The 25,864-nt window shown below is 54.3% G+C and overlaps 1 protein-coding gene across 1 annotated transcript in view; it reads left to right on the top strand.

Annotated features, from left to right (window-relative positions):
* Nucleotides 1-25,864, top strand: part of CIBAR2 (CBY1 interacting BAR domain containing 2) — a 152,155-nt gene that overhangs the window by 50,239 nt on the left and 76,052 nt on the right. Inside the window, exons 3-4 of the mRNA XM_078668368.1 lie at nt 11,158-11,226; nt 11,311-11,412. Of these exons, the coding sequence (XP_078524494.1) occupies nt 11,158-11,226; nt 11,311-11,412 (171 nt within the window). The remainder of the gene's footprint in view (nt 1-11,157; nt 11,227-11,310; nt 11,413-25,864) is intronic.

Raw genomic sequence — 25,864 nt, 5'->3', positions numbered from 1 at the left:
CATTTGAAGATTTTCCCAAGGAAGAGTGAGGAAGCAGGCGAATTAGGCTGCATTGATCTGTTGCCTCATGGTGAACTGGCTGTCCTGGATAATGCCAAGGTGCAGGCGTGGTCTGTCTGTCTGAGTGGGTGAGGGTCACCAGGAGTCATTCCACTGGGAAGTTCTTCCAGTGACGACGGAGGGGATCCATTTGAGGACGTCTCTTTGGATTCCAATCTGCCGGAGCCTCTTGATAAAGTTGTGGTGGGATAGGGTTGAAAATGCTGCAGAGAGTTCAAGGAGGATCAGGGCTGCCGTTTCTCCCCGGTCCAGGAGGGTTCTGATGTTATTTGTGGCAGCCATCAGGTCCATTTCGGAGCTGTGGTTGGTGTGGAATCCGGGATTGGGAAGTGTCCAGAAAATTGTTGCTCTTCAGGTGTTTGAGTTGGTGGTTGATGACTTTTTGAGGACTTGGGCCAGAAAGGCCAGCAGAGAGATGGGACAGTAGTTCTCTAGTTCAATGTAGTCGGCAGACTGTTTCTTGATAAGGGGTTTGACTGCTGCGTGTTTCCAATCTTCTGGGAAGTTGAGCGTGGTGATAGATGCATTGAAAATGACTGTGAACTTGTTGCTGATTTTCTTGCGCCTGAGTTTGAAAATGTGGTGGGGATAGGGGTCCATGGGTGCTCCTGAGTGAGCGGAGTTTGTGACCGCTTTAATGTTCTGTGTGGTGAGCTGATCACAGGCAGTGAGTAGGAGTTTGGGATTTGCATCTGTGGGAGTGAGGAGGCTGTAGAGGTCTGAGGGGTTAGGTTGAGGTTTGAGGTTTTTGTAGATGGTGGTGATTTTGTTGTGGTAAAAGTCCACCAGGGTGTCGCAAAGTTCCTGTGAAGGGGTGATGTTTTCGGTGGCTGAGGGGTTGAAGAATTCTGACGATGTTCAAGAGTTCTTTGTTGTGGTTAGAGCTGGCTTCGATGTGTTCAACTAGGGCACTGTTTTTCATCTTTTAGGAGTTGGTGGTATTGGCTGAGGGATATCTTGAAGGTGGCTCCGTCCGTGAGCTCCTTGCTGGTGCACCATTACTTTTCTAATCGCTTGCTGTTTCGTGGTTCACAGTTCTGCTGTGTACCAACTGGCCTTTTCAGTGGATCTCTTGAGTTTTGTTTGCTTGGCGGAGGCGACTTGGTCAACGCAGTGGGTGATCCAGGTGCAGAAGTTATTGACCACCTGTTCTACATTGGTTGCTTAGTCAGATTGGGAGGTGTTGAGGGGGTCGGTCCACTGGTTCTCTGACACTTTGTTCCAGCTGCGGTGTGAAGTGCTGAGCTGCTTGGTGGTGGTGCCGGGAGATCCTTTGATGGTGAAGTAGACGGTGGCGTGGTCTGTCCTGGTGAGCTCGGTGACATGACTGTATTTTATTCTGTCCCTGCCCGTGAAGATGCAGTTAATTGTGTCTCCTGTGATTTTGTGTGTGTGTGTGTGTGTGTGTGTGGGGGGGAGGGGGGGGGGTGTTAGTGACTAATTGGGTGAGGCTGATCATGCTTTTGGGGTGGTTAGCGGCGATGGTTTCATTAAGGTTGTCAAGGTTGAAATTATAGTTTCTGGGGAAGATGTAGTGTTTGAAGTCTAATGTGAGTGGGGCGATGACGTCGGAGATAGCGTTATAGAAACTGCAGCGTGGTCTTGGAGGTCTGTGGGCGAGGGTGCCTCTGATGGTGGTTTTGCCGCCAGTTTGGAGTTTGAAATCGAGGTGCTCCATGATCGGGGTGGTGTTGTCTGCGGTGGTGGTGCAGTAAATTGTTTTTGTGGATGATGGTGATTCTGCCTCTGTTTGTTGATGCCATCCCAGTGTGCTATCTTGTGGCTGTAGGGAGTTGCTGAGCCAATGTCTGGAGCAGATGGGCGGTTGAGCCAGATCTCTGGGAGGAAGAGGACGTCTGATGTGAGAGAAGTAATGGTGTCCCAGATCTCAGTGGCGTAAAGGAGGGGATGGTCATTGTGGGTGCTCCAGTGTTGCAGGAAAAAAGATAGAGCCTGCAGGAGGAATGTCCTACAGGGAAATGAGGAGAGTTGTGGCAGCAGTTGTTGTTGCATAATCTGGGGTACAGGGCTAGGAGTGGGAGGAGGTGCAGTAATCGAGAGAGCCAGGGCTCTTGACATTGGGGCACAGACGGACTTAACACGCTGGTGGTGTGCCTGCTGCTCACACCTTCTGTTAGGCCATGCTGTGGCTTCCATTAAGTAGTTCCTGGGAGGAGGGACGTTCGCAGGGCTGGCGGGATTTGACAGGGAGAGTGGCAAAAAGGTGGGAAAAGCAAGCAGCGAGCCAATGCAGTTACAGCAACACAAAACAGGAGGAAATACACTGGGGAATTTTTACAGTCACTGTAATATGGTTGCTATAAATACTGCACTTTACAATGAGGCTGTACAATTAAGAACAGACTTAAGTGGTTAGTGTGATTAAACAAACAGTAATGGATTCACAAGACAGCGACAAAGTGGATATTGAAACAAAACAAATGAAAACAGCTAACAAAAACGATTTAACAGTAGGGGTGTAAAGCAAAAACCATACCAGAGGCTAGTGAAAACGATAACAGTCAGTGCAGACTAAGCAAAGACGATTACAACAGTACTGAAAGCGGGCTAAAGGAAATGGGCAAAAAGGCAAGGTGGGTGAAAGGCAAGCGTAGTGCAGAGGTGGGAGACCTGCTGTGTGGACAGCAAGTTGGGAGCTGGCACACAAAGGACTGATCAGAAACAGCTGATAGGAAAATGAAGGCCTCAGCATTGCCTGTCTTTTCCAAAGTGTGGTCCCCAGATGTTTTTTGGGTGTGGCTCAACTCTCCCACTGCAAATGGCAAGTAGAAAATACATCATAAACCTTTATATTTCTGAAGACATGCTCCTTGGGTCTCGTGCAAATGAAGAAATCCAGAAGATTAAAACGAAAACAAACTCTAACTCTATGAAAATGTTGTAACTAGACAAAAGGTAGGTGTTCTTAATGTCCAGCTCAGAACATGGGGGGGATGCTTCTCCCACCACTAGGTCACAAAAGATAAAGATGTGTTTTACCACCAAAGATACAATCCACCAGGATATAGTAATCCCCAACAGTTGCAGAACAAAGGCTGTCTTGTCTGCTTCCACCAATCAGCCCCGCTGATAAGAGAAAACGCACCAAATCATATTCCAGCATAGCAGACTGTAATCAATCAATCAATCAATCGGAGTACTTGTAAAGCGCGCTACTTACCCGTGAGGGTCCCAAGGCGCTGAGGGGAGGGGTGCTGCTACTGCTCGGAGAGCCAGGTCTTGAGGAGTCTTCTGAAGGCGAGTAGGTCTTGGGCTGCCGTATGTGGGTAGGGAGGGTGTTCCAGGTTTTGGCGGCGAGGTAGGAGAAGGATCTGCCGCCGGAGGTCATTCGTTGGATGTGGGGGACAGCTGCGAGGGCGAGGCTGGTGGAGCGGGTCTGGCGGGTGGGGGTGTGGAAGCTGAGTCTGCTTTTTAGGTAGGCTGATCCGGCGTTGTGGAGTGCTGTGTGTGCGTGAGTGAGGAGCTTGAAGGTGATCCTCTTGTCAACGGAGAGCCAGTATAGGTCTCTCAGATGGGGGGGTGATGTGGCTGCGGCAGGGGACGTTGACGATCAGTCGGGCGGAGGCGTTTTTGATGCGTTGTAGTCGTCGTAGGTGTTTGGCTGGGATTCCTGTGTAGAGTGCGTTGCCGTAGTCCAGTCTGCTGCTGACGAGGGCCCGTGTCACCGTTCTTCTTGTTTAGGTCAGGATCCACTTGCGGAGCATGCAGAGGGTATTGTAGTAGGAGGAGGAGACGGCGTTGACCTGCTTAGACATGGAGAGGGAGGAGTCGAGGATGAATCCTAGATTGCGTGCATGGTCGGTGGGTGTTGGTGCTGTTCCCAGTGTGGTAGGCCACCAGGAGTCGTCCCAGGCTGAGGGGGTGGGTCAGAGGATGAGGACTTCCGTCTTGTCCGAGTTCAGCTTCAGACGGCTTTTTCTCATCCAATCGGCGTCAGCCTCCATTCCCTCGTGAAGGTTGGTTTTGGCGGTGTGTGGGTCCTTGGTGAGGGAGAGGATGAGCTGGGTGTCGTCAGCATAGGAGATGATGTTGAGATCGTGATGGCGGGCCACTTGTGCGAGGGGGGCCATGTAGACGTTGAACAGCGTTGGGATGAGCCCTGGGGGACGCCACAGATGATGTTGGTGGCTTCGGATCGGAAGGGTGGGTGGCCGACGCTCTGGGCTCTGCCGGTGAGGAAGGAGGTGGTCCAGTCAAGAGCCTTCTCTTGGATTCAGGCTTCTAGGAGGCGTGTCTTTAGAGTGCGATGGCAGACCGTGTTGAAGGCGGCTGACCGGCCCAGGAGCATGAAGGCTGATGTTTCGCCGTTGTCTAGTTGGCGCCTGATGTCATCTGTGGCGGCGATAAGGGCTGTCTCAGTACTGTGGTTTCGTCTGAATCTGGACTGGGACGGGTCCAAGATGTTGTTGTCTTCGAGGTGGCGGGCCAGTTGCATGTTGACGATTTTCTTGATGACCTTTGCCGGGAGCAGGGAGATGGGCCGGAAGTTCTTGAGGCCCTTGGGGTCCGCTTTGGGCTTCTTGAGGAGGGCATTTATTTCGGCGTGCTTCTGGCTTTCCGGGAATGTCACTGTTTCGAAGGAGATGTTGATGACCTTTCGTAGTTGGGTTGCGATGGCTGTGTCTTTGTTGAATACGTGGTGTGGGCACGGGTCAGACGGAGATCCTGAGTTAATGGAGTTCATGACCTTGCGTGTCTCGTCGTCATTGACGTTGGACCAGGAGGCCAGGCGGTTGGCGCTGGTGTTGTTCACAGGGGAGGTGGAGTTTGGCGTAGTCGGGGCAGTCATGGTGTTGAAGCTGTCGTGGATGTCCGCGATCTTGCGGTAGAAGAAGATGGCTAGTGAGTCGCACAGTTCTTGTGAGGGCGGGATGTCGTTGGCGTTGCCGCTGGGGTTGGAGAGTTCCTTTATGATGCTGAAGAGCTCTTTGCTGTTGTGTGCGTTGTTATCCGAGCGATCTTTGAAGGAGGATCTCTTGGCTAATCTGATGAGGTGGTGGTGTCTGCGGGTGGCGACCTTGTGGGCTGCGTGGTTGTCCGGTGTGCGTTCGCGGAGCCATGTCTTCTCCAATTTCCGGCATGTACGTTTAGAGGTCTGGAGCTCGTCGGTGCACCAGGTGGCTCTCTTGTTGGCATGGCTGTTGGAGGGTTTCTTGAGCAGGGAGAGGGTGTTGGCGCAGTCGTCGATCCACTGTCTGAGGTTTCGGGCTGCGGCGTCTGGGTTGGTGGGGTCGGTGGGTGGGTTCTTGGCGAGGGAGGTGATCAGCTGGTCTTCGGTGACTTTGCTCCAGCAGAGGTGAGGCAGCTGTTGGGTGCGGTGGTGCGTGGTTGGTTTCTTGAAGGTGAAATGGATGCAGCTGTGGTCGGTCCAGTGGAGTTCGGTGGTGTGGTCGAAGGCGACGTGGGAGCCTGTGGTGAAGACTGGATCCAGCGTGTGGCCGGCGGCATGGGTCGGTGCGGTGACTAGTTGTGCGAGGCGCAGGTTGGCGAGGTTGTCGATCAGGGTGGCGGAGTTGGCGTCGTTGTTGTGCTCGAGGTGGAAGATCAGGTCCCCGAGGAGGATGTAGTCCGTGGAGGCGAGTGCGTGGGTGCTGGCGAGGTCAGTGATGGAGTCGCTGAACTGAGCCATGGGTCCGGGGGGTCTGTAGATGAGTGTTCCTCTGAGGGTGGTGTTGGGGTCGGTGTGGATCCGGAAGTTCAGCTGTTCGGCGGTGTTGAGGGTGTCTTCTGCCTGGGTGGTGACCTTGAGGGTAGACTTGTAAATGTAAATGTAAATGTAAATGTGGGTGTACTTGTAAAGCGCACTGCGACTCCATGGAGTATCCTGGCGCTGAAGACCGCTGGGGAACCCGTCCTGGTTTTTCCTGTGAGATGTTCCCTTTCTGGGTATCTCCAAGGTGAAACCAGGCGTCTGTGGGGGGCCGTTGTAGAGATGAGGCAAGCTTAATGCCCAGAGTTACCGAGTGTGTTCCCTGGTTAGAGTAGGCACCGAGGCGTGAATTATCAAGTCCGTTTTGACCCTGGTCCACGACCCTGCAGCGTCGGGAATTGAACCCTGGTCCCGGGCCGTTCTCTGCTTACGGGTCTGCCGCCTGTAACCAGTGAGCCACACCACTCCACTTGTTGGACAATGGCTATTCCTCCTCCGATTCCGTTGGCGCGATCTGGGGCGGAGGTGTCGAGCAGATCCCAGAGCACGACGGCGTGTTTGCGTGCGGAGCGGGTGTTGAGGAGTATGCAGCGGAGGTGGTTGGGTCCAGTCCTTGGAGGTTTGGTGGTTCTGTCGCAGGTGAAGCTGCAGGTGTGGCAGGAGAAGGGTCAGTGGGTCTGTTTCGGGGCGGCCTGGAAGCAGGTGTGTTTTCGGCCGGCATTGAGTGCGTGGAGGGTGCTGGTGTCGTAGTGGATTCTGGTGTCGTGGCATTCGCGGGGTCCAGGGGTTGTGGCGCTGGGCGTGGTCTGGGCGCAGCACGCCAGCGGTGCGCCCGCTGCGCGGCTGCTTCTCGGCCTGCATATGAGGTGGCTTGGGAGGGAGAAGCAGCTGGGAGGCGGGAGCGGGGAGGCGAATGGGTGTGCAGGGAGGGCGGGGCCGCAGGGATGCAGTGGCGAGAAAGGGTCGGATCGGGAGCGGCAGGGTGGCGGGAGGAACTGGTGCACAGGGCAGACAGGAGGGAAAACCCAGGAAACAAGGAGGCAGGAACCAGGCAGTCAGGTGACGAGCAGCAGCGTGGGGTCGACCTGCCTGCAAGCAGGGTCAAAGGTCACAAAAAAGCGCAGAAAGGTCACAAAAAACGGGGGGAAACGAGTGGCACAGAGGCACAAAGGTCACAAGAAAAGGCAGAAAAGGTCGCAGAAAATGTGGGGAAACTAGTGGCACAGAGGCAGAAAGGTCACAAGAAAAGGCAGAAAGGTCACAAAAAATGGGGGAAACGAGTGGCATAGAGGCGCAAAGGGGAGTAGAGGCAAGAAAAACGAGTACAATCAGGAACAGAACGCAAAAAAAACGAGTGCAATCAGGGGTGCAGAAGGCACGAAAAACAGGTACAATCAGGGGAGCAGAGGCAGGAAAAACAAGTGCAATAAGGGGAGCAGAAGGCAAGAAAAACTAGTGCAATCAGGGGAGCAGAAGGCACGAAAACGAGCACAAACAGGGGAGCAGAGGGCACGAAAAACGGGTACAATCAGGGAACAGGAGGCAAGAAAATGGGCACAAATCATGGGCAGCGAGGGGGAGCAGAAGGCAAGAAAATGAGCACAATCAGGGAACAGAAGGCAAGAGAACGGGCACAGATAAGAATGCAGGCACAGGGGGTAGACCGGCAACAGCGGTCACAGACACAAGGAAGATAGTATGGGCAGTACAGGGAAGACAGACAGACAGCGACCGTGATACAAACCTAAGGCCTACCACTGGCCACCAGGGATGAGGCGCAGGTGGTAGCCTGCGGGTGGAGGAGGGCCTCAACTTCTACAGCAGCGGCAGCTGGGGCAGGGTCAGGACACACAGGCGGAGCTGTGTGGTGGGAGAGCGACCAACCAGCAAGGTCAAGGGTCTTGTGTAACATTTCATTTTATTTCCTTTAGTTCAATTTATTTAGCACTTTTGTGCTAGCAAATCAAATAGTGGTGCATGAATTCCGAGAGAACAATTATCCACCTGCATCAGTCAAATAGTGAGAAGAAATCGATAATAGAAGATGGCCCTTTAGAAATTAACTGAAAATGTGACATTTGGGGGCGGAGCATATAGGGCCAGGTAGAGTTCCTGTGTTTTTAGACTGGTAGAGAAAATTAATAAAACCAGGACTGGGCACAGGGATTATAAGGAGATACAAGAAGAAATTGAAAGGAAATGTTGAGCACGCAATATGAAAAAGATGGAGGTAAAGTAGGGAGGGGCAAGACCATGATTTCATTAAGAAATTAAAGAGCGATCCATTGACCTTGAAAGAATGAGTGGGATCCATCAGAGGAGGTAAAGAGAGAGATAGAGGGAGTAGCAGGAGGATAGAAAATAGGTTTGATTGTGGATTTCAAAATAAGAGGCAAGGAAATAATGAGGGAGATATACTAGGAAGTTGAAGTCCATATTGAGGGTAGAAGAGAGTAGGGATGATTCTTAATAGTGTGAAAAGCAAATCAGTTGTGTTGCGAAAAGAGACAAGTGAAAGATCTCTTCAAGATAATGGTCCATTGACGACAAAGGGAGAAAGTTGCAAGGCAATAATGTATGAACGGAGGGCCCGCACATGAGAAGATGAAGGGAAAAAAAAAAACAATCTTGGTTTTCTCTGGGATGAGAGGAAGATATATGCAATCCAATTTGGTAATATTAAAAGCGGAATCAAAAACGGAGAAAGATCAGTAGATATGGGGCAGGGATGTGACACAGGCCCTGTGCCTTGGAGGACCCACAAACCTTAGGGTGGCTTGGGGGGTTGTTCAAACCAAGGCCAATGTATATCTGTGAGGTAATGGACACTCTGTTGTAACAGCAAAGTCCGAAAGAAGCAGTCCAAGAAGCAAGGATAGGGGTGGAATAGATTGAGAAGAAGAGGGGGTCAAGACTGAGCCGTGTGGCTCCCAATGGCATAAAGGGTGAATATCTGGGTTTGCACAGTGTCATGGCAGCAATCAGCTGGGAAAGATACCTCTTGATGGATGCAGCAGTATAGTGTCTTGCTTTTCTGTTTGAAGTCAGGGACTTTGGTATTTTCCAAGTGCATTGCAGTAGAGTCAGCCTTCTGAAGCATGAAGAAAATGTCTATTCATACTGGAAGACTGGCTGATCCAGGCACTCTACTCCAGAGATCATGCATGGTTTATGAAAAGTATCCCAAAATTAGCATGTGACACAGGGTGGCCCTGGCAAGTAAAATCAACATGTAACACATGATGCAAGAATACTACCTTGCTTGTCAAGTTGAACAAAATACTGGGCTGCCGGTAAAATATGGCTGTCCCCAGGTGTTGCAGCTTTACAGGAAATGCTTCTACAAATGCGGCCCAGAAGGACACAGATGGATCTTCTTGAAGCCTGGTGGGTTGCCCACCAAACTAAAAATTACACAGTTCCCCCGTAGATACTTCATTTGTTGCTTCCAGAAGCAGATTGACCCAGCTTTGCTCTATAAAAGTACATTTAGCTCTTATTGGTACCTCTCTGAAATGTTGGGCTCTGTTTTCACCATTTCAGTAAATGATTGTTTTTTAGAAATCCTTAGGAAAGGCGTTCCTCCTGATAGTTAATCTGCCCCACCTTGGGAGTTAAATGTCATCATGCATAAGCAGATGAGCTCCTTGTTCAAAACCTATTATTATCTCAGTTGTGCAGAGCATATCATGAAAGTTAGCAGTTCATTGGCCATAACTGAGGCTCCCAGTTTTCTTTTTTACTGATTTTTACAGTTAATCAATCAATCAAGCATTTGTAGGGTGCACTACTCACCCATGGGGGTCTCAAGGCGCTATGAGGTGGGGGTGAGGGTCGAGGGGGAGGTGCTGCTACTGCTCAAACAGCCGGGTCTTGAGAAGTCTCCTGAAGGTCAGCAGGTCCTGGGTCTGTCACAGGTGGATGGGGAGGGTTTTCATGTCTTGGCGGCGAGGTGAGAGAATGATCTGCCGCCGGTGGTCGTTCAGTGGATGCCTGGAACGGTGGCGAGGTCAGCGGAGCGAAGTTGGCAGTTGGGAGTGTAGAAAGTGAGTCGTTTGTTGAGGTATGTTGGTCCGGCATTGTGGAGTGCTTTGTGAGCGTGGGTGAAGAGCTTGTAGGTGATCCTCTTGTTGACGGGGAGCCAGTGCAGGTCTCTCAGGTGGGCAGTGATGTGGCTGCGGCGGGAGATGTCGAGAATGAGGCATGCAGAGGCATTCTGTATGCGTTGAAGTCTTTTCTGGAGTTTGGCCGTTGTTCCCGCGTAGAGGGTGCTGCCGTTGTCCATCCTGCTGCTGACGAGGGCCTGGGTGACTGTCCTTCTGGTTCTGGTGGGGATCCATCTGTAGATTTTGCGGAGCATGCGGAAGGTGTTGGAGCAGGAGGAGTCGGCGGCGTTGACTTGCTGGGTCATTGATAGTGATGAGTACAGGTTGAACGCCAGGTTGTGTGCAGGAGGTGTCCCAGGCGGAGGCGGAGGACTTCAGTCTTGTCCGAGTTCAGTTTCAGGCGACTGTTTTTCATCCATTCGGCATACAGACATAAAGCAATATGTTCCCTGTCTGAATTTATTTTTAAATGCAGATAAATACAGAAACTGATGCTTCTTGTGGGTTACTCTCTCTGCTGTCCTTCAGCCAGTGGCTGAGCACAAAGACAGAATGGGAAGGTAAAAAATGGGAGGAGATGGCCTTAAATAAAGGCATAGCTTAACATATATTTGTATATAATGCTAATATTTACCTGTGGGTGTAGTGTTTTGTTATTTTTTACTTCCTAATTTGCTAAAAAGGGATAAATAACAATTGCCTGGGTAAACAAATAAATATCGATCAATACAGATGGAAATGTTAAAAAAATAAATACCATAAAAACGGGAGCCTTGGCCATAATAATTAAGGGCAGAAGAGAAAGTAAAATTCAAGCTCTATGTACAAAAGGGTCCATACACAGCAGTACATCTTAGTAATATGCCACGAGTATAGGGATATTTAAAGCCTATTGCTTTGGAAGTTCTGATACTTTTTTTTCATAGTTGCTAGTGAACGAACCTGGTAAAGCTTAAAAAGAAGGACCACAGTGTTATGCGCTACATTGGGAGAATTTTGCAGAATAAATACTATAGTATATTACCAGTTTTTCTGGTCGTGTGACGTTTGAACTGTCAGACTCTTGCTTAGATCACTCACCCTCTGTCCACAGAGAATTGAGAGCTTGTGTTGAGATGTAAAAATGTGAAACCGTTTGGGAAATTCTGTCGTAAGGAACAAACCTGGTTTCATGGACTGCTTGTTTGAAACACAATGCACGTGCAAGATGGGTGGCCACAAAACCGCACTCGAAAGAGAGCTCTAGTTACTCGTTTTAATAATCTTTAAAGCGGAAATAGAAGGAACATGTGATCAACTCTGTATGTTTTTACCTTTCAGGTGGAAAGGTTGGAATTGAAGGTTGTCACCCCACTCAAAACATATGGCTCGCTTATTAAAATAAAACGGGTAAGTGCGGTGGAGCAGTTACATCATTTTATTGAGCAGAATGCAGTGTTACTTTGGTTTAAGCATGCTTTTCTTTCACAACAGGCAGAGATCAAGAAATTTAACAACGCCAGAAACCGTGAGATAAAAGAGCTGGAAAAATTGGATAAATTGCGACAAAAGGCCCCGTCGGACCGTCACGTGATTGTATCCTTCTCCATACTATATGACCGCTATGCCAATTTTTTTTACTTTTGTGACTTTTCTCGCTAAAGTAAGATTCTCTGCAGTTCCCTACTAGCGAATGCTTGCTGGTAGCGAGTAACAACCCTTCAGACTACTTTTTAGGTTTCGCCTAGCGAAGGCTGCGCTTGCGCAGCTCTCGCTGGGAGAAAACTGATGTTTTAGAGAACGGGGTTTGAACCCGCCCCTCTTCTCCATTGGCTGGCCTCGTAAATGCTGGCCAGCCATTGGAGGAGAGGGGCGTCACTCCGTTCAAGCCCCGTCTTTTTGGGATTCGGGGTGTGTTTTTTAGTTTCTTTCTCTCCTCTTCCCATTGGCTGGATTTTTACCATCCAGCCAATGGGAAGAGGAGAGAACGAAAAACACGACCCCGAATCCCAAAATGACGCTGCGTTTCTCAGAATCATTCTTGCTTCGCCTCGGAGAAACGTGGTCGTGTAGAGCGCTCCTCTCTTAAAGGACAGGGCTTACAGACATGGCATGGCTTCACCCACGCGGTCTCTTTGGTCTCGCGCTTTTGGTGGTAGTTCTTAGCCCCTCACGGCAGGATCCTCACGCTCCCTGGCTCCGCGGGGACATACGTTACTACCGGCGGTCTGTGCACTTAGCAGGGGGGGGGGCTGGCTTTAGTGTGTGCAGGCTGTCCGCTGTCCCGTGCTTGTTCTTGCTCTGCCCATCGCCGCAGGCCCTCTTGCATCACGGGCTGCACAGGGTCTCGTTGATTCCTTTGCTGAGTTGGGCGAATGCAGGGGGTCACAACAAACCGGGGAGGGGCACCGCTTCCCCCTCCGGACTCTTAGTTCACAGCCTCAGCGGCGCTGGCCGCACACAGTCCACCAGTATCCTCCGCCCCTCGCAGCAGCCTCGCTTACCTACCTCGCCCTCACAGTGGAGGACCGGAACAGCCGCAGGGGACTCTCCTATTCTTCTCGTTTGTTGCGATGTATGGAGTGATATATGTTAAGTGTTATGAGTTTTTAATCCGAATAAAACAATATATTGGAAACGTAGAACCGGTGTTTAAGTGATCTCATGGAGTATACATTGAATAATGTAAATGTCTATTGCGTTTTAAAAACAATATTTAAAAAACGCGCACAGTAGTTTGAAAACGAGTTAACGCTGCTTTCTTTTGTGCTTGATAACTTTCCCCCCTCGCATCTTTATTCAGCTGCAGCCTGCAGGGGTGGCCCAGCTGCGCGCTGGATCAGACACTAGCCGATCTCGGCCTATTGAAGCACTATGTACACAAGCAGGACCCTCTCAGCCCAGCAGGGCCCTAATCCTCTCGGCTAAGGGCGCAGAGCTCCTGCCCTCACACCTCCCTCCTCCCATCCTGACACTCACTCTCTGCAAACTGCCCGCGCACCAGATCGAGCCGGAATTCGTTCTGCCATTCAAAATGATCCAAGCCGAGGACTGCTTAGAAACCACAGCCTGCTCCGATCCGACAGGGGGTCGCGCACTCCCGGGCACAGGGAATGCAGCTTGGGGTACGAGACGAGCAGGGTGCACAGGCGACCAGTGTCTGACGCTTGCTCTGCTGCCGCAGGTCGAAACTGCCGCTGAGCGCCTCGAAGCGCGGAGACCCGCTCCAGGAGGCGCTGAAGCTGCGTCACTCGGGACGGGGCACCTTGAAGCCGGCAGCGCTTATGGACTGCAGCCCAGAGGAATCAGCAGGGCCTCCCTGACTGAGGGCATGACTCCCTGTGTGGCGAGTCAGCAATCACCTCGGCATATCCCGCTAGGAAGGACAGGAGCTGCCCCATCACGGACACGGGGTGTCCAAGCCGCGCCCCCGGCAGCAGCAGCAGCACCAGCATACGTTGGTGGGAAAGCAACATCTGCAGCAGAGGTGAGGGCGTGTGTTTTTTAATTGTATCTCCTTTTTGCACTTGCCATACACCGGGCCTGAGGAGTGAGTGACAGCGGTGTGCTAGCGAATTTCCATGTTTACCATGACCATTCGATCAATGGAGATAAGTGAATAAAGTGCATCAGGGTCTGCCATGCCCCCTGCGCCATGTACAGCACCTGGTATTGGCATTTTAGCCCCCACAGCAGTGATAGACTGCAGACACTCAGTTACGCCGGGCAAAGCAAAACTACACATCCCAACATGCATCACGGGTGAATGTCTTTAAAACCCTGTCACCAAATAGACAGCCAGCCATCGCTACCACATAGACATTCTGCGAATTGGGCAATCTTCTCATTTTGATGTAGCGCTGAGATAACTTCGAGGAGCTACAAAGAGCTTTACTGGGAACATTTGATTAGCTGCAGAGACACTTGAGGATATGATGCTATACCTAGAACGGTGTGGTGGATGGGTAGATAGACACTGGTAATTGTGATTGAATGACAGGAGAGGTCTAGTAACCAGGGCCCGCAGCGTCTTCGCTGTGGGATCCTTCGTGTGGGCTGGGTGTGCTACAGTTTTACTGGAGTTCTGGGTCCTCACCCCCACGCACTCCCTCTCTCCGGAACGTGCCCGCCTACTGCCTTTTTCCCTTCTCTTCTAAAGTGGCCTGAGATTTCCGAAGCCGGGCTGACAGACACCTTCATGCTGAGGCACCAGGGAGCGCCTGATCAGTTTCTCGTGAAATCAGCAAATAGCGGGGGTCACTTCACACCTGGGAAAGAGGCTGGTTCAGACCCTTTCTCGATTTACCTGCCTTGCATCCAACTGCTCTCTGCACCAATAGGACTGGAGCAGAGCTGCAGCGAGTGCCCTGGAGATCACCGAGCTGGCACTCCGGTCCCACTGGCACTCTGATCCCAGAGCTGGGCTAGTCTTCTCAGCAGATTCCGGTGCCTCCCTCCGGGGTCAGGCTTGCCACCAACTCGAAACCAGAGAAATTGAGAAACGGAGGCTGTGATCAGCTCAGCTGCACTGGCGATACGGAAACAGCGGCTACTTCCTTGGCTGCAAGGAGCCTCACGGTCCAGGAGCAAGCCTAGTTCACCCCATTCTCCAGGGGGTCCTGCATGTGCGCCCATTTCTCTTCGCAATTCTGCACCCTGAAGTAGAGCGATGCGGACGGTTGCCTCGAAAGTGACACTCGGCCATGAGTGGGCATTTGGTCAGTCTCTGCCACCCTCCCCTTCAATCAGAGGGCCAGCGCTGTCTTGGAGGCTTTAGAACCACATCTGCTTCATTACGTGTATGCACCCAAAAAATAAAATATCACATTTTCAGTATCTGCTGTTGACCCAGATCACATCATTCTCGTGCCCATCCTCTTCCAACTTACAAAATATCACACGCGTTTGCCACCACTTTACACCATAGTATAAATCCTACAAGCAGATGTGCTGCTCGTGCCTGAGCCTCAGCTGTGTCACGTTCCGGGGAGCCCCTGTGTGTGTGTGTGTGGTTCTGTGTGTGTGGGGTTCTGTGTGTGTGTGTGTGTGTGGCTCCGTGTGTGTGTGTGTGGCTGTGTTTGTGTGTGTGTGTGGCTGTGTTTGTGTGTGTGTGGCTGTGTTGTGGCTGTGTTGTGGCTGTGTTGTGGCTGTGTTGTGGCTGTGTTGTGGCTGTGTTGTGGCTGTGTGTGTGTGGCTGTGTGTGTGTGGCTGTGTGTGTGTGGCTGTGTGTGTGTGGCTGTGTGTGGCTGTGTGTGTGTGGCTGTGTGTGTGTGGCTGTGTGTGTGTGGCTGTGTGTGTGTGGCTGTGTGTGTGTGTGTGTGGCTGTGTGTGTGTGTGTGTGGCTGTGTGTGTGTGTGTGTGTGTGTGTGTGTGTGTGTGTGTGTGTGTGTGTGGCTGTGTGTGTGTGGCTGTGTGTGTGTGGCTGTGGCTGTGTGTGTGGCTGTGGCTGTGTGTGGCTGTGGCTGTGTGTGGCTGTGTGTGTGTGGCTGTGTGTGGCTGTGTGTGGCTGTGTGTGGCTGTGTGTGTGTGTGGCTGTGTGTGGCTGTGTGTTTGTGTGGCTGTGTGTGTGGCTGTGTGTGTGTGGCTGTGTGTGTGTGTGGCTGTGTGTGTGTGGCTGTGTGTGGCTGTGTGTGTGTGGCTGTGTGTGTGTGGCTGTGTGTGTGTATGTGGCTGTGTGTGTGTATGTGGCTGTGTGTGTGTATGTGGCTGTGTGTGTGTATGTGGCTGTGTGTGTGTGTGGCTGTGTGTGTGTGTGGCTGTGTGTGTGTGTGGCTGTGTGTGTGTGTGGCTGTGTGTGTGTGGCTGTGTGTGTGTGGCTGTGTGTGTGTGGCTGTGTGTGTGTGGCTGTGTGTGTGTGGCTGTGTGTGTGTGTGTGTGGCTCTGTGTGTGTGTGGGGGGCTCTGTGTGTGTGTGGGGGCTCTGTGTGTGTGTGGGGGGCTCTGTGTGTGTGTGTGGGCTCTGTGTGTGTGTGGGGGGCTCTGTGTCTGTGTGTGTGTGGGCTCTGTGTGTGTGTGGGCTCTGTGTGTGTGTGGGCTCTGTGTGTGTGGGGGGGGCTCTGTGTGTGTGGGGGGGGCTCTGTGTGTGTGGGGGGGGCTCTGTGTGTGTGGGGGGCTCTGTGTGTGGGGGTGGGCTCTGTGTGTGTGAGGGGGCTCTGTGTGTGTGAGGGGGCTCTGTGTGTGTGGGGGGGCTCTGTGTGTGTGGGGGGGCTCTGTGTTTGTGTGGGGGGGGTCTGTGTTTGTGTGGGGGGGCTCTGTGTTTGTGTGGGGTGGCTCTGTGTTTGTGTGGGGTGGCTCTGTGTTTGTGTGGGGGGGCTCTGTGTTTGTGTGGGGTGTCTCTGTGTTTGTGTGGGGGGTGGCTCTGTGTGTGTGTGGGAGGCGCTGTGTGTGTGTGTGTGTGGCTGTGTGTGTGTGTGTGTGTGTGTTGCTGTGTGTGTGTGTTGCTGTTAGAAAGGCGACCCCGGGGGAGGCAGAAGATGTCTGACTGACCACCCCTAGGTCCACCCCTCCGTCGAGAAGTAGCCGAGCGTTGTCGAGAGGCCTCCTGGGAGAGGGCCCTCTCCTAGGATCGTACAGCAGAGTAACCACAACACTACAAACGGACACCACACCAGAGGTTAAGTTCTTAGGCTTTATCAAGAATAAAGGTTGCTGGGTCTCGGCGGTATATACAGGCAGATCGAGGGATCTGTAGAGTCTCGTAAAAGGGACAGGGTAGCGGGACAGTCTCGGTAGGGATACAGGAAGGGATACCCTGCGCACAGCTCTCAATCCTCGAGCCGGGGGTTCTTAGAGGTAAAGCCGCGGCAGCGCCAGCAGGCTCTCAAGATGGGTCAGCCGCGGCAGCGCCAGCAGGCTCTCAACATGGTTCCGCCGCGGCAGCGCCAGCAGGCTCTCAAGATGGTTCAGCCGCGGCAGCGCCAGCAGGCTCTCAAGATGGTTCAGCCGCGGCAGCGCCAGCAGGCCCTCAAGATGGTTCAGCCGCGGCAGCGCCAGCAGGCTCTCAACATGGTTCAGCCGCGGCAGCGCCAGCAGGCTCTCAAGATGGGTCAGCAAAGGTGGGCCGCGGCAGCGCCAGCAGGCTCTCAGGGTCTCTTAAGGTTACAGGCAAGGAGTTCTTCTGGTGTCGGCCGTGACAGCGTCAGCAGGGCTTCCAGTCCAGGATACAACTGACGTCCTAATCCAGGGCTGGCCCAGATATAGGACTGGAGTCCTTTGATGTCCGGACCCTCGTGCCTGGGGGTCAGAGGGGCCGGGATGAGGGTGTCCAGACACCCAGCAGGGGGGTGGAGCCAGCGCCCAGGGAGGCCGGAGGGCGATCGAAACCAGGCGTCCGGGGACGGCTGGAGGGCCATCGAAACAACCCTTTCTCCGGGATCTGTTGAGTGGCCACTCAACCACCTGGGTGGATCTTGGTGCCTCGATGTCTGGGCTTCGCTGGGGCCTGGCCCGGGGCCGAGGCCACGTGGTCGTGACGTGGTGGGTCCAAGATGGAGTCGGGCGCGGCCTCGTGCTTAGGTCGTGAGGGGCCCACGATGGAGCCAGGTCGGCAGTGGGGGTCCGGGATGGTGGCCGGACCAGCCATGTTGGGGCGTGCAGTGTCGGGCAAAAGGGCTGCCTGATGCTGGGTGGAGGGCCGATGTCGTCCTGGGCCCGCCATGCGGGAGGGGTAGGACCACGCCATGAGGCTGGGTCCAACACGCGTCCCCCCCCCCCAGCTGAAGGCAGGGGAGAGTCACCCATCTTCTTGGGGATTCTCCTCGCCGAGGCGGAAGAATCGGGACAGGCCGTCAGCATTGGCGTGGTCGTTGCCGGGGCGATGCTCCACAGTGAAGTCCATCCCTTGCAGGGAGATGGACCATCGCAACAGTTTCGGGTTTTCTCCCCGCATCTGCATCAACCACCGCAGGGGTCGGTGGTCTGTCTGGACCCGGAAGTGGGTGCCGAAGAGGTAGGGTCGGAGCTTCTTTAGTGCCCACACGACGGCGAAGGCTTCCCTCTCGATGGTGCTCCAGCGCTGTTCTCTGGCCAGCAGCCGCCGGCTGATGAAGGCAACGGGGAGGTCTATTCCCTCCGGGTTCACTTGTGAGAGGACCGCCCCAATGCCGTGTTCCGAGGCGTCGGTTTGGACCACAAACTCTCTGCTGTAGTCGGGGGCCTGGAGCACAGGGGCGGTGCAAATGGCAGTCTTTAGAGCCTCGAAGGCTGTTTGGCATTCTGGGGTCCAGCGCACCTTTTGGGGTAGCCTCTTGGAGGTCAGTTCTGTGAGGGGTCCCACAATGCTTCCATAGTCTTTTATGAAGCGCCGATAGTATCCAGTGAGCCCCAGGAAGACTCGGACGGCGGTCTGGGTGACGGGGGGCTCCCAGGCCCGGATGGCGTCAATCTTTGGCTGGAGGGGAGCCACCAGGCCGCTCCCCACTTGCTGTCCCAGATACGTCACGGACCCTTTGCCGATCTGGCACTTGCTGGCCTTTATTGTTAGTCCGGCCTGTCGGAGGGCCGACAGGACCTCCCGGAGGTGGGTCAGGTGCTCACCCCAGTGGCGGCTGTACACCGCAATGTCGTCGAGATAGGCGGCACTGAATTCTTCGAGTCCGGCCAGTACCCGGTTCACGAGTCTCTGGAAGGTGGCTGGGGTGTTTTTCATGCCAAATGGCATCACTTTGAAGTGGTAGTGGCCATCAGGGGTCGAGAAGGCCGATCGCTCTTGTGCTCTAGGGGTGAGGCCGATCTGCCAATACCCCGCCGTGAGGTCGAAGATGCTAAGATATTTGGCGGCCCCCAGGCGATCGATCAGTTCATCCGCCCGGGGGATGGGATGGGCGTCGGTCCGGGTGACTGCATTCAGCCCCCGGTAGTCAACACAGAACCGGAGCTCCGGGGGTGCGTCAGGGACGGTGGCTTTGGGGACCAGGACAACCGGGCTGGCCCAGGGACTGTCGGAGGGTTCGACTACCCCCAGAGCTAGCATCTTGGCCACTTCGGATTGAATGCAGGCCCGAACTCGGTCGGGCACTCGGAAAGCTCGGTGTCTTACAGGCGGGTTGTCTCCGGTGTCCACATCGTGGACACACCACCGGGTGACTCCAGGGGTGAGGGAGAACAGGTCTGCAAATTGCCCCAGCAGCTCCCGGCAGTCTTGGTGCTGTTCTGGGGTCAGGGTAGAGGAGAGCGTGACCCCCTCGAAGGAGCCGTCTTTCTCGGTGAGGCTCATGAGATCTGGTACGGGTTCGGAGTCGTCTTCAGCTCCGTCATCGGTCGCTAGCAGCAGACTCAGTTCCGTGCGGGCGAAGTGTGGCTTGAGCCGGTTAGCGTGCAGAACCCGGAGGGGGTTCCGGGGGGATTCCAGGTCCACCAGGTAAGTGACGGGGCTCGTGCGCTCCACCACTTTGAAGGGCCCCGTCCATTTGTCCTGGAGGGCGCAAGGTTCAACTGGGGACATGACCCAGACTTGCTGGCCTGGCTCGAATTCAATGGATGAGGCGTTCTGGTCATACCAGCGTTTCATCTCCTCCTGACTGGCCTCGAGGTTGGCCTCGGCAAGTTCCCGGAACTTCCGAGTCTGGTTGCGGAGTGTCAGGAGGTACTGGTAGACATCTGGTGGGGCACCTCGGACAGCCGTCTCCCAGCCTTCTTTGACCAGGCTGAGGGGGCCTCGGACCGGGTGTCCATACAATAGTTCAAAGGGGCTGAACCCCAGGGACTTCTGGGGTACCTCTCGATACGCAAACAGGAGGCAGGGCAGCAGGACGTCCCATCTGCGTCGTAGGGGCTCGTCTAAGCCTTTGATCATTCCCTTCAGTGTCCGGTTAAACCGTTCTACAAGTCCATTTCCTTGGGGGTGATACGGGGTGGTGAACTTATATGTGACCCCGCACTGTTGCCACAGGGATCGCATATGTTTGGAGATAAAGTTTGTACCCCGATCACTCACGACTTCCCGGGGGAAGCCGACCCTGGAGAAGATCCCCATCAGTGCTCGGCCTACTACTGGGGCCGTGATGGTCCGGAGGGGGATGGCCTCAGGATAGCGGGTGGCATGGTCCACCAGGACGAGGATGAAGCGGTGCCCTTGAGAGGTGCGGGGGTCCAAGGGTCCCACAATGTCGATCCCCACTCTCTCGAAGGGGGTGGTGACCACAGGAAAGGGCTGGAGTGGGGCCTTGACTTTTCCCCCGCTCTTCCCGCTGGCTTGACACGTCGGACAGGATCGGCAGTGGTTGTGCACATTGTTGCGCATCTTTGGCCAGTAGAAATGGGTCACCAGGCGGCTGTAAGTTTTATCCTGCCCTAGGTGCCCGGCGAGGGGCACGTCGTGTGCCAAGTTCAAGAGGAAGTCTCTGAAACGGAGGGGAACGACCAGTACTCGGCTGGTCCCTAGTTCGGCAACTTTCTGCTCGCTGTAGAGAAGGTCGTGGTCCCAATAGACCCAGTGGGACCCCGAGGGACCTCCAGCGGCTTGAGTGGCAGCTTGTTGTCGGATTCCCTCGAGGGAGGGACAGGTTTTCTGTTCCTGCCGGAATTGTTCGCAGGTGGGGCCACCTTCTTGGCGCCATTGAGCTAGTTCTGGAAGGTGGCCGAGCTCGGTGAGGTCTTCATGGTTGGGCCCCTGGGGGCCAGGTTCAGGGTCGGCGTCCTCGGGGACGGCGGGCGGTGGCGGTGCGGGCCACTCTGGTTCCTCGGTTGGAGCATCCTCTGGTGGGGCGAAGGCTCGGGCGGACATGGAGTGGGTGGTCGCACAGACCCACTCTGGAAGGCCTAGCATCCCCAGATGCTCTCTCCGCTCGACGCTGGCCCAGGGGGAACTTTCCAGGTCGTTCCCGAGGAGGCAGTCCACGGGGGCATCGTCCCGGACGGTCACCTTCAGCATACCCGACACCCCTCCCCATTCGAAGGGGATGCGGGCCATCTGGCACAAACTCTCGGAGTTGTCCGCCGTCCGCACCGGGCACATGATATTGGGGAGAACTTGCTCTGGGGTCACCAAGTGGCGTCGGACCGCTGTTACGCTGGCTCCAGTGTCTCGGAGGGCTTCGGCCCGGCGGCCGTTGATGGTGACCCATTGGCGATATTTCTGGGTGTTGCCTGGAATTGGGTCTCGGGGGACCATGTCTCGATCACCCAGGCATGCCAAGATCATGGCGGCGGGCTCCCACTCGGCCTGCTCGTGGTCGTTGTCGTCGTCCTCGCTTCTTTCTTCCCCCAGGGCGGCGGCCGCGATCTGGCGGTTGGGAGGACCGGTGGTGCCGGGTCGCTGGTTCATCGGGCAGAGGGGGTCATTCGCGTAGTGACCCTGTCGCTGGCATCTGTGGCACGTCACATTCAGGCGGGGCCCGGGTCGGGCTAGGGGAACCCCCCTTCGGCCCAGGGCTGGTGAAGTGGAGGTAGGGGAAGACCCCGTGGGGGTGTCTCGTCCCCTGCTCTGGCCTCCTCCGCCGCCCCGTGGTCGGTGGATCCCCGGGGATCCCCGGCCGTAGTCTCCCATCGGACTCCGGGGGACTCGGGTGCTCACCCATCTATCCGCCTCGACAGCGAGTTTTCGGGGCTCAGTTAGTTTGCTGTCGAGGAGGTGCTGCCGGAGTTCGATGAAGCAGTTGTTGGACAAATGTTCCCATATAATGAGGTCGACCAACTGCTGGTAGGTGGTGACCTTGCTGCCTTTGATCCACCCCTCGAAGGCTCTGCTCTAAAAGTTCACGTATTCCACCCAAGTGGTACCGGGTATTTTTTTACAGTCTCGGAATCGCTGCCGGTACATCTCGGGGGTGAGTCCATAGCGAGTGAGGAGAGCGGTTTTCATGTGCTCGTACAAGGTCATCTCGGCGTCGGGGAGCTCTAGCAGGGCGTCTCTCCCCTCATTGACGAACTTCCCCCACAGGCCGGCGCCCCAGTCCTTGAGGGGTACTCGATGGGCGGTCATGGCGACCTCGTAGGCTTTGAACCACTGTTGGATGTCGTCGTTCTTGTAATATTCCTTGACGACATCCTTGGGTATGTGCACCTTTGTGTCCAAGGGCGGGGGCGAGGTCTTGCCCCCGGAGGCGTTGTCATCATTCGTTTTGGCTTTGAGTTCTAGTTCTTTTCGGCCGCGCTCATGCTCGAGCATGAGTCTCTTTTCATCGAGGTCTCTTTGTCTTCTCTTCTCTTCTCTTCTAGGTCTCCTTCTAGCCGTCGTTGCTCGAGTGCGATTTTCCTTTCCTCCAGCTGTAGTTCTCCATCCAACCGGAGTCGGGCGGGCTCCAACTCGTGGAGCCGGTTCCTCTCTCGCTCTTGGGCGTCTTCGTGGGGGCTCGTGTCTGGATTGGCGGGTCTCTCCCCCGCTGGGGTCGTGTCGGTCTCCGGGCATCCGCTCGGGCCCGGGTTGTCTTCATTCCGGGGTGGAGTGTCATCGGTGTCCACCCATGCTTGTAGGGCTGATTTAAAGTCTTCCTTGGTGCTTAGCCCAGTGGTAGCGATGCCCAGATCTTTGCAGAATTGTTTTAATTCTTTGTGACTGTAATCTTCCATTTTCTCTTTCTGGAATTCCGTAGTCGGTCTTGTCTCTTGCGTAGTCATGGTCGTGGTGTGTTTTTCTCGGTAGTGAGTGAATCACCCTCTGTACGATCTGCGTCGGCTCGGATCCCGTCGCTTGCCACCAATATTAGAAAGGCGACCCCGGGGGAGGCAGAAGATGTCTGACTGACCACCCCTAGGTCCACCCCTTCTTCGAGAAGTAGCCGAGCGTTGTCGAGAGGCCTCCTGGAATAGGGCCCTCTCCTAGGATCGTACAGCAGAGTAACCACAACACTACAAACGGACACCACACCAGAGGTTAAGTTCTTAGGCTTTATCAAGAATAAAGGTTGCTGGGTCTCAGCGGTATATACAGGCAGATCGAGGGATCTGTAGAGTCTCGTAAAAGGGACAGGGTAGCGGGACAGTCTCGGTAGGGATACAGGAAGGGATACCCTGCGCACAGCTCTCAATCCTCGAGCCGGGGGTTGCTAGAGGTCGAGCCGCGGCAGCGCCAGCAGGCTCTCAAGATGGGTCAGCCGCGGCAGCGCCAGCAGGCTCTCAAGATGGTTCAGCCGCGGCAGCGCCAGCAGGCTCTCAAGATGGTTCAGCCGCGGCAGCGCCAGCAGGCCCTCAAGATGGTTCAGCCGCGGCAGCGCCAGCAGGCCCTCAAGATGGTTCAGCCGCGGCAGCGCCAGCGGGCTCTCAAGATGGTTCAGCCGCGGCAGCGCCAGCAGGCTCTCAAGATGGTGCAGCAAAGGTGGGCCGCGGCAGCGCCAGCAGGCTCTCAAGATGGGTCAGCAAAGGTGGGCCGCGGCAGCGCCAGCAGGCTTTCAGGGTCTCTTCAAGTTACAGGCAAGGAGTTCTTCTGGTGTCGGCCGTGACAGCGTCAGCAGGGCTTCCAGTCCAGGATACAACTGACGTCCTAATCCAGGGCTGGCCCAGATATAGGACTGGAGTCCTTTGATGTCCGGACCCTCGCGCCTGGGGGTTAGAGGGGCTGGGATGAGGGTGTCCAGACACCCAGCAGGGGGGTGGAGCCAGCGCCCAGGGAGGCCGGAGGGCGATCGAAACCAGGCGTCCGGGGACGGCTGGAGGGCCATCGAAACACCCCTTTCTCCGGGATCTGTCGAGTGGCCACTCGACCACCTGGGTGGATCTTGGTGCCTCGATGTCTGGGCTTTGCTGGGGCCGAGGCCACGTGGTCGTGACGTGGTGGGCCCAAGATGGAGCCAGGTCGGCAGTGGGGGTCTGGGATGGTGGCCGGACCAGCCATGTTGGGGCGTGCAGTGTCGGGCAAAAGGGCTGCCTGATGCTGGATGGAGGGCCGATGTCGTCCTGGGCCCGCCATGCGGGAGGGGTAGGACCACGCCATGAGGCCGGGTCCAACAGTTGCTGTGTGTGTTGCTGTGTGTGTGTGTTGCTGTGTGTGTGTGTTGCTGTGTGTGTGTGTTGCTGTGTGTGTGTGTTGCTGTGTGTGTGTGTTGCTGTGTGTGTGTGTTGCTGTGTGTGTGTGTTGCTGTGTGTGTGTGTTGCTGTGTGTGTGTTGCTGTGTGTTGCTGTGTGTGTGTGTGGCTGTGGCTGTGTGTGGCTGTGTGTGTGTGGCTGTGTGTGTGTGGCTGTGTGTGTGTGGCTGTGTGTGTGGGGGGGCTCTGTGTGTGTGGGGGGGCTCTGTGTGTGTGGGGGGGCTCTGTGTGTGTGGGGGGGCTCTGTGTGTGTGGGGGGGCTCTGTGTGTGTGGGGGGCTCTGTGTGTGGGGGCGCTGTGTGTTTGGGGATGCTGTGTATTTGGGGGGCTGTGTGTGTGTGGGGAGGCTCTCTGCGTGTGTGGGGGTGGCTCTGTGTGTGAGAGTCTGTGTGTGTGTGTGGGTGCAAATGCAATAGGTGTCGCATTTGCGAGAGATTAAGCTATTGACATTGTAAATGACAATGCAATTTATTTATCTGTTTTCAAAACCAACACATAAATAAAAATGTTGTCATTTACAATGCCAATAGCTCTAACTTTGGCAAAGGCGAGACCGTTGCATTGTAAATGCTTGTTAGGTGTGGCTTCTTTTCACTTAATTGTGTGGCGCGAGTTCATTTCCTCAATTCTTTAAAAAAAACTAACAGAGAAAGAATGGCGAGAGGACATTGGTTTGGACCCTTCCAGCCACTAAATGAATTTATAGGTTAATGTTGAAAAGTTATAATAAAGTGTTAAGCAATTTAGTTTACGGTAATAAGCTCATGCTCCACAAAGAATTGCAGCAGCTTCAGGCAGATATAACAGCCCGTGAATTTCAAGTGTCCACAGACCCTACTGCCAAAACACAGTTAGCGCAAGCGAAACCCGCTTATAGGACTACCCTCGCTAAGCTAGGTTCTTTAGATCATAGAGAATACATGACCTGCTAGCACGCGGAAGGGAATAATGTGGGGAGACACCTTGTTTGGCTTGTTCGATCGGAGTCCCCCAGAAACCCACTTACAGCAATACACACTCAGTCTGGAGGCATAGTTAATACCCAGAAGGCAATTCATCACATGTTCCGGTCCAATTATGGTGCACAGTATGCTGCTCAGGGAGACGCAGATTCCCCTACAATACAGGAGTTCCTGGACCGATTGCAAACCCCCACTGCGTTGAACAAGGGGCCAGCTAACTTCTGATGAGGTATACTTGAATCATGAACAAATGGCGTAGGGCAAAGCCCATGAAGCTCATGGTTGGTAGGGGAATTTTGGGCAACATAGTCTCCACAGTAAATCCAGAGACTACTGCGAAACTATGAGCTCGGCCGCACCCAAGGGGTACTCCCACCTTCTATGAGGGAGGCTTTACTCGTGGTCCTACTCAAACCTGACGGGGATCCCTTACTAGTAGGATCATAACACCCACTGTTGTTGTCAAATACTGTCTACAAGATTCACAGAAAGGTTTTGGCTAATCAACTGATACCAATAGCCGAAAGGCTCATTAACCCAGATCAGAATGGCATCATCCCTGGAAAAAAACTATTTTCCTTCATCTGCACTGCCTATTCATGGTAATAGACTGGGCACGTGCATCCAGCACTGACCTCTGGGTGGCGTCATTGGATATAGAAAAAGCCTTTGACACCTTGGGTTGGGCCTATCTCAAGGAATTCCTCCATAGTCTGGATGGGACTGAGTTTTTTTTCTCTCCTGGATATCTCGATTATATACTAGTCCCATGACCAGGGTGAAATTGGGCAGGATCATATCTGAACCAATACAATTAGAAAGGGGCACGAGGCAGGGTTGCCCTCTATAACCAATTATGTTTGCACTAGCCACAAAGCCGCTGGCTTGTGCTCTGCACGCTAGGGGCTCGGATTGGGGGATTCTGGTAGATAGTCGGCAACACATAATCTCCCTCTATGCCGCCTTGATTTTACCTCAGAGATGAGGGACGTAACATGCTACACTTAATTGACCTCCAACAATTTAGGAGGGCCTCTGGCCTCAGAGTGAATTGGGGTACACCCTGTTTGTAACCCTTGCAGGGTTATCCAGCATGCAGCGGTCGGTTCTGCCCCACATTCCCTTCCCT

The sequence above is a fragment of the Lissotriton helveticus genome, chromosome 12, assembly GCF_964261635.1.
Source record: "Lissotriton helveticus chromosome 12, aLisHel1.1, whole genome shotgun sequence".
Classification (NCBI taxonomy): Eukaryota; Metazoa; Chordata; class Amphibia; order Caudata; family Salamandridae; genus Lissotriton; species Lissotriton helveticus.
The sequence above is the reverse complement of the archived record's forward strand: the minus strand, read 5'-3'. Positions and strand labels throughout refer to the sequence as shown.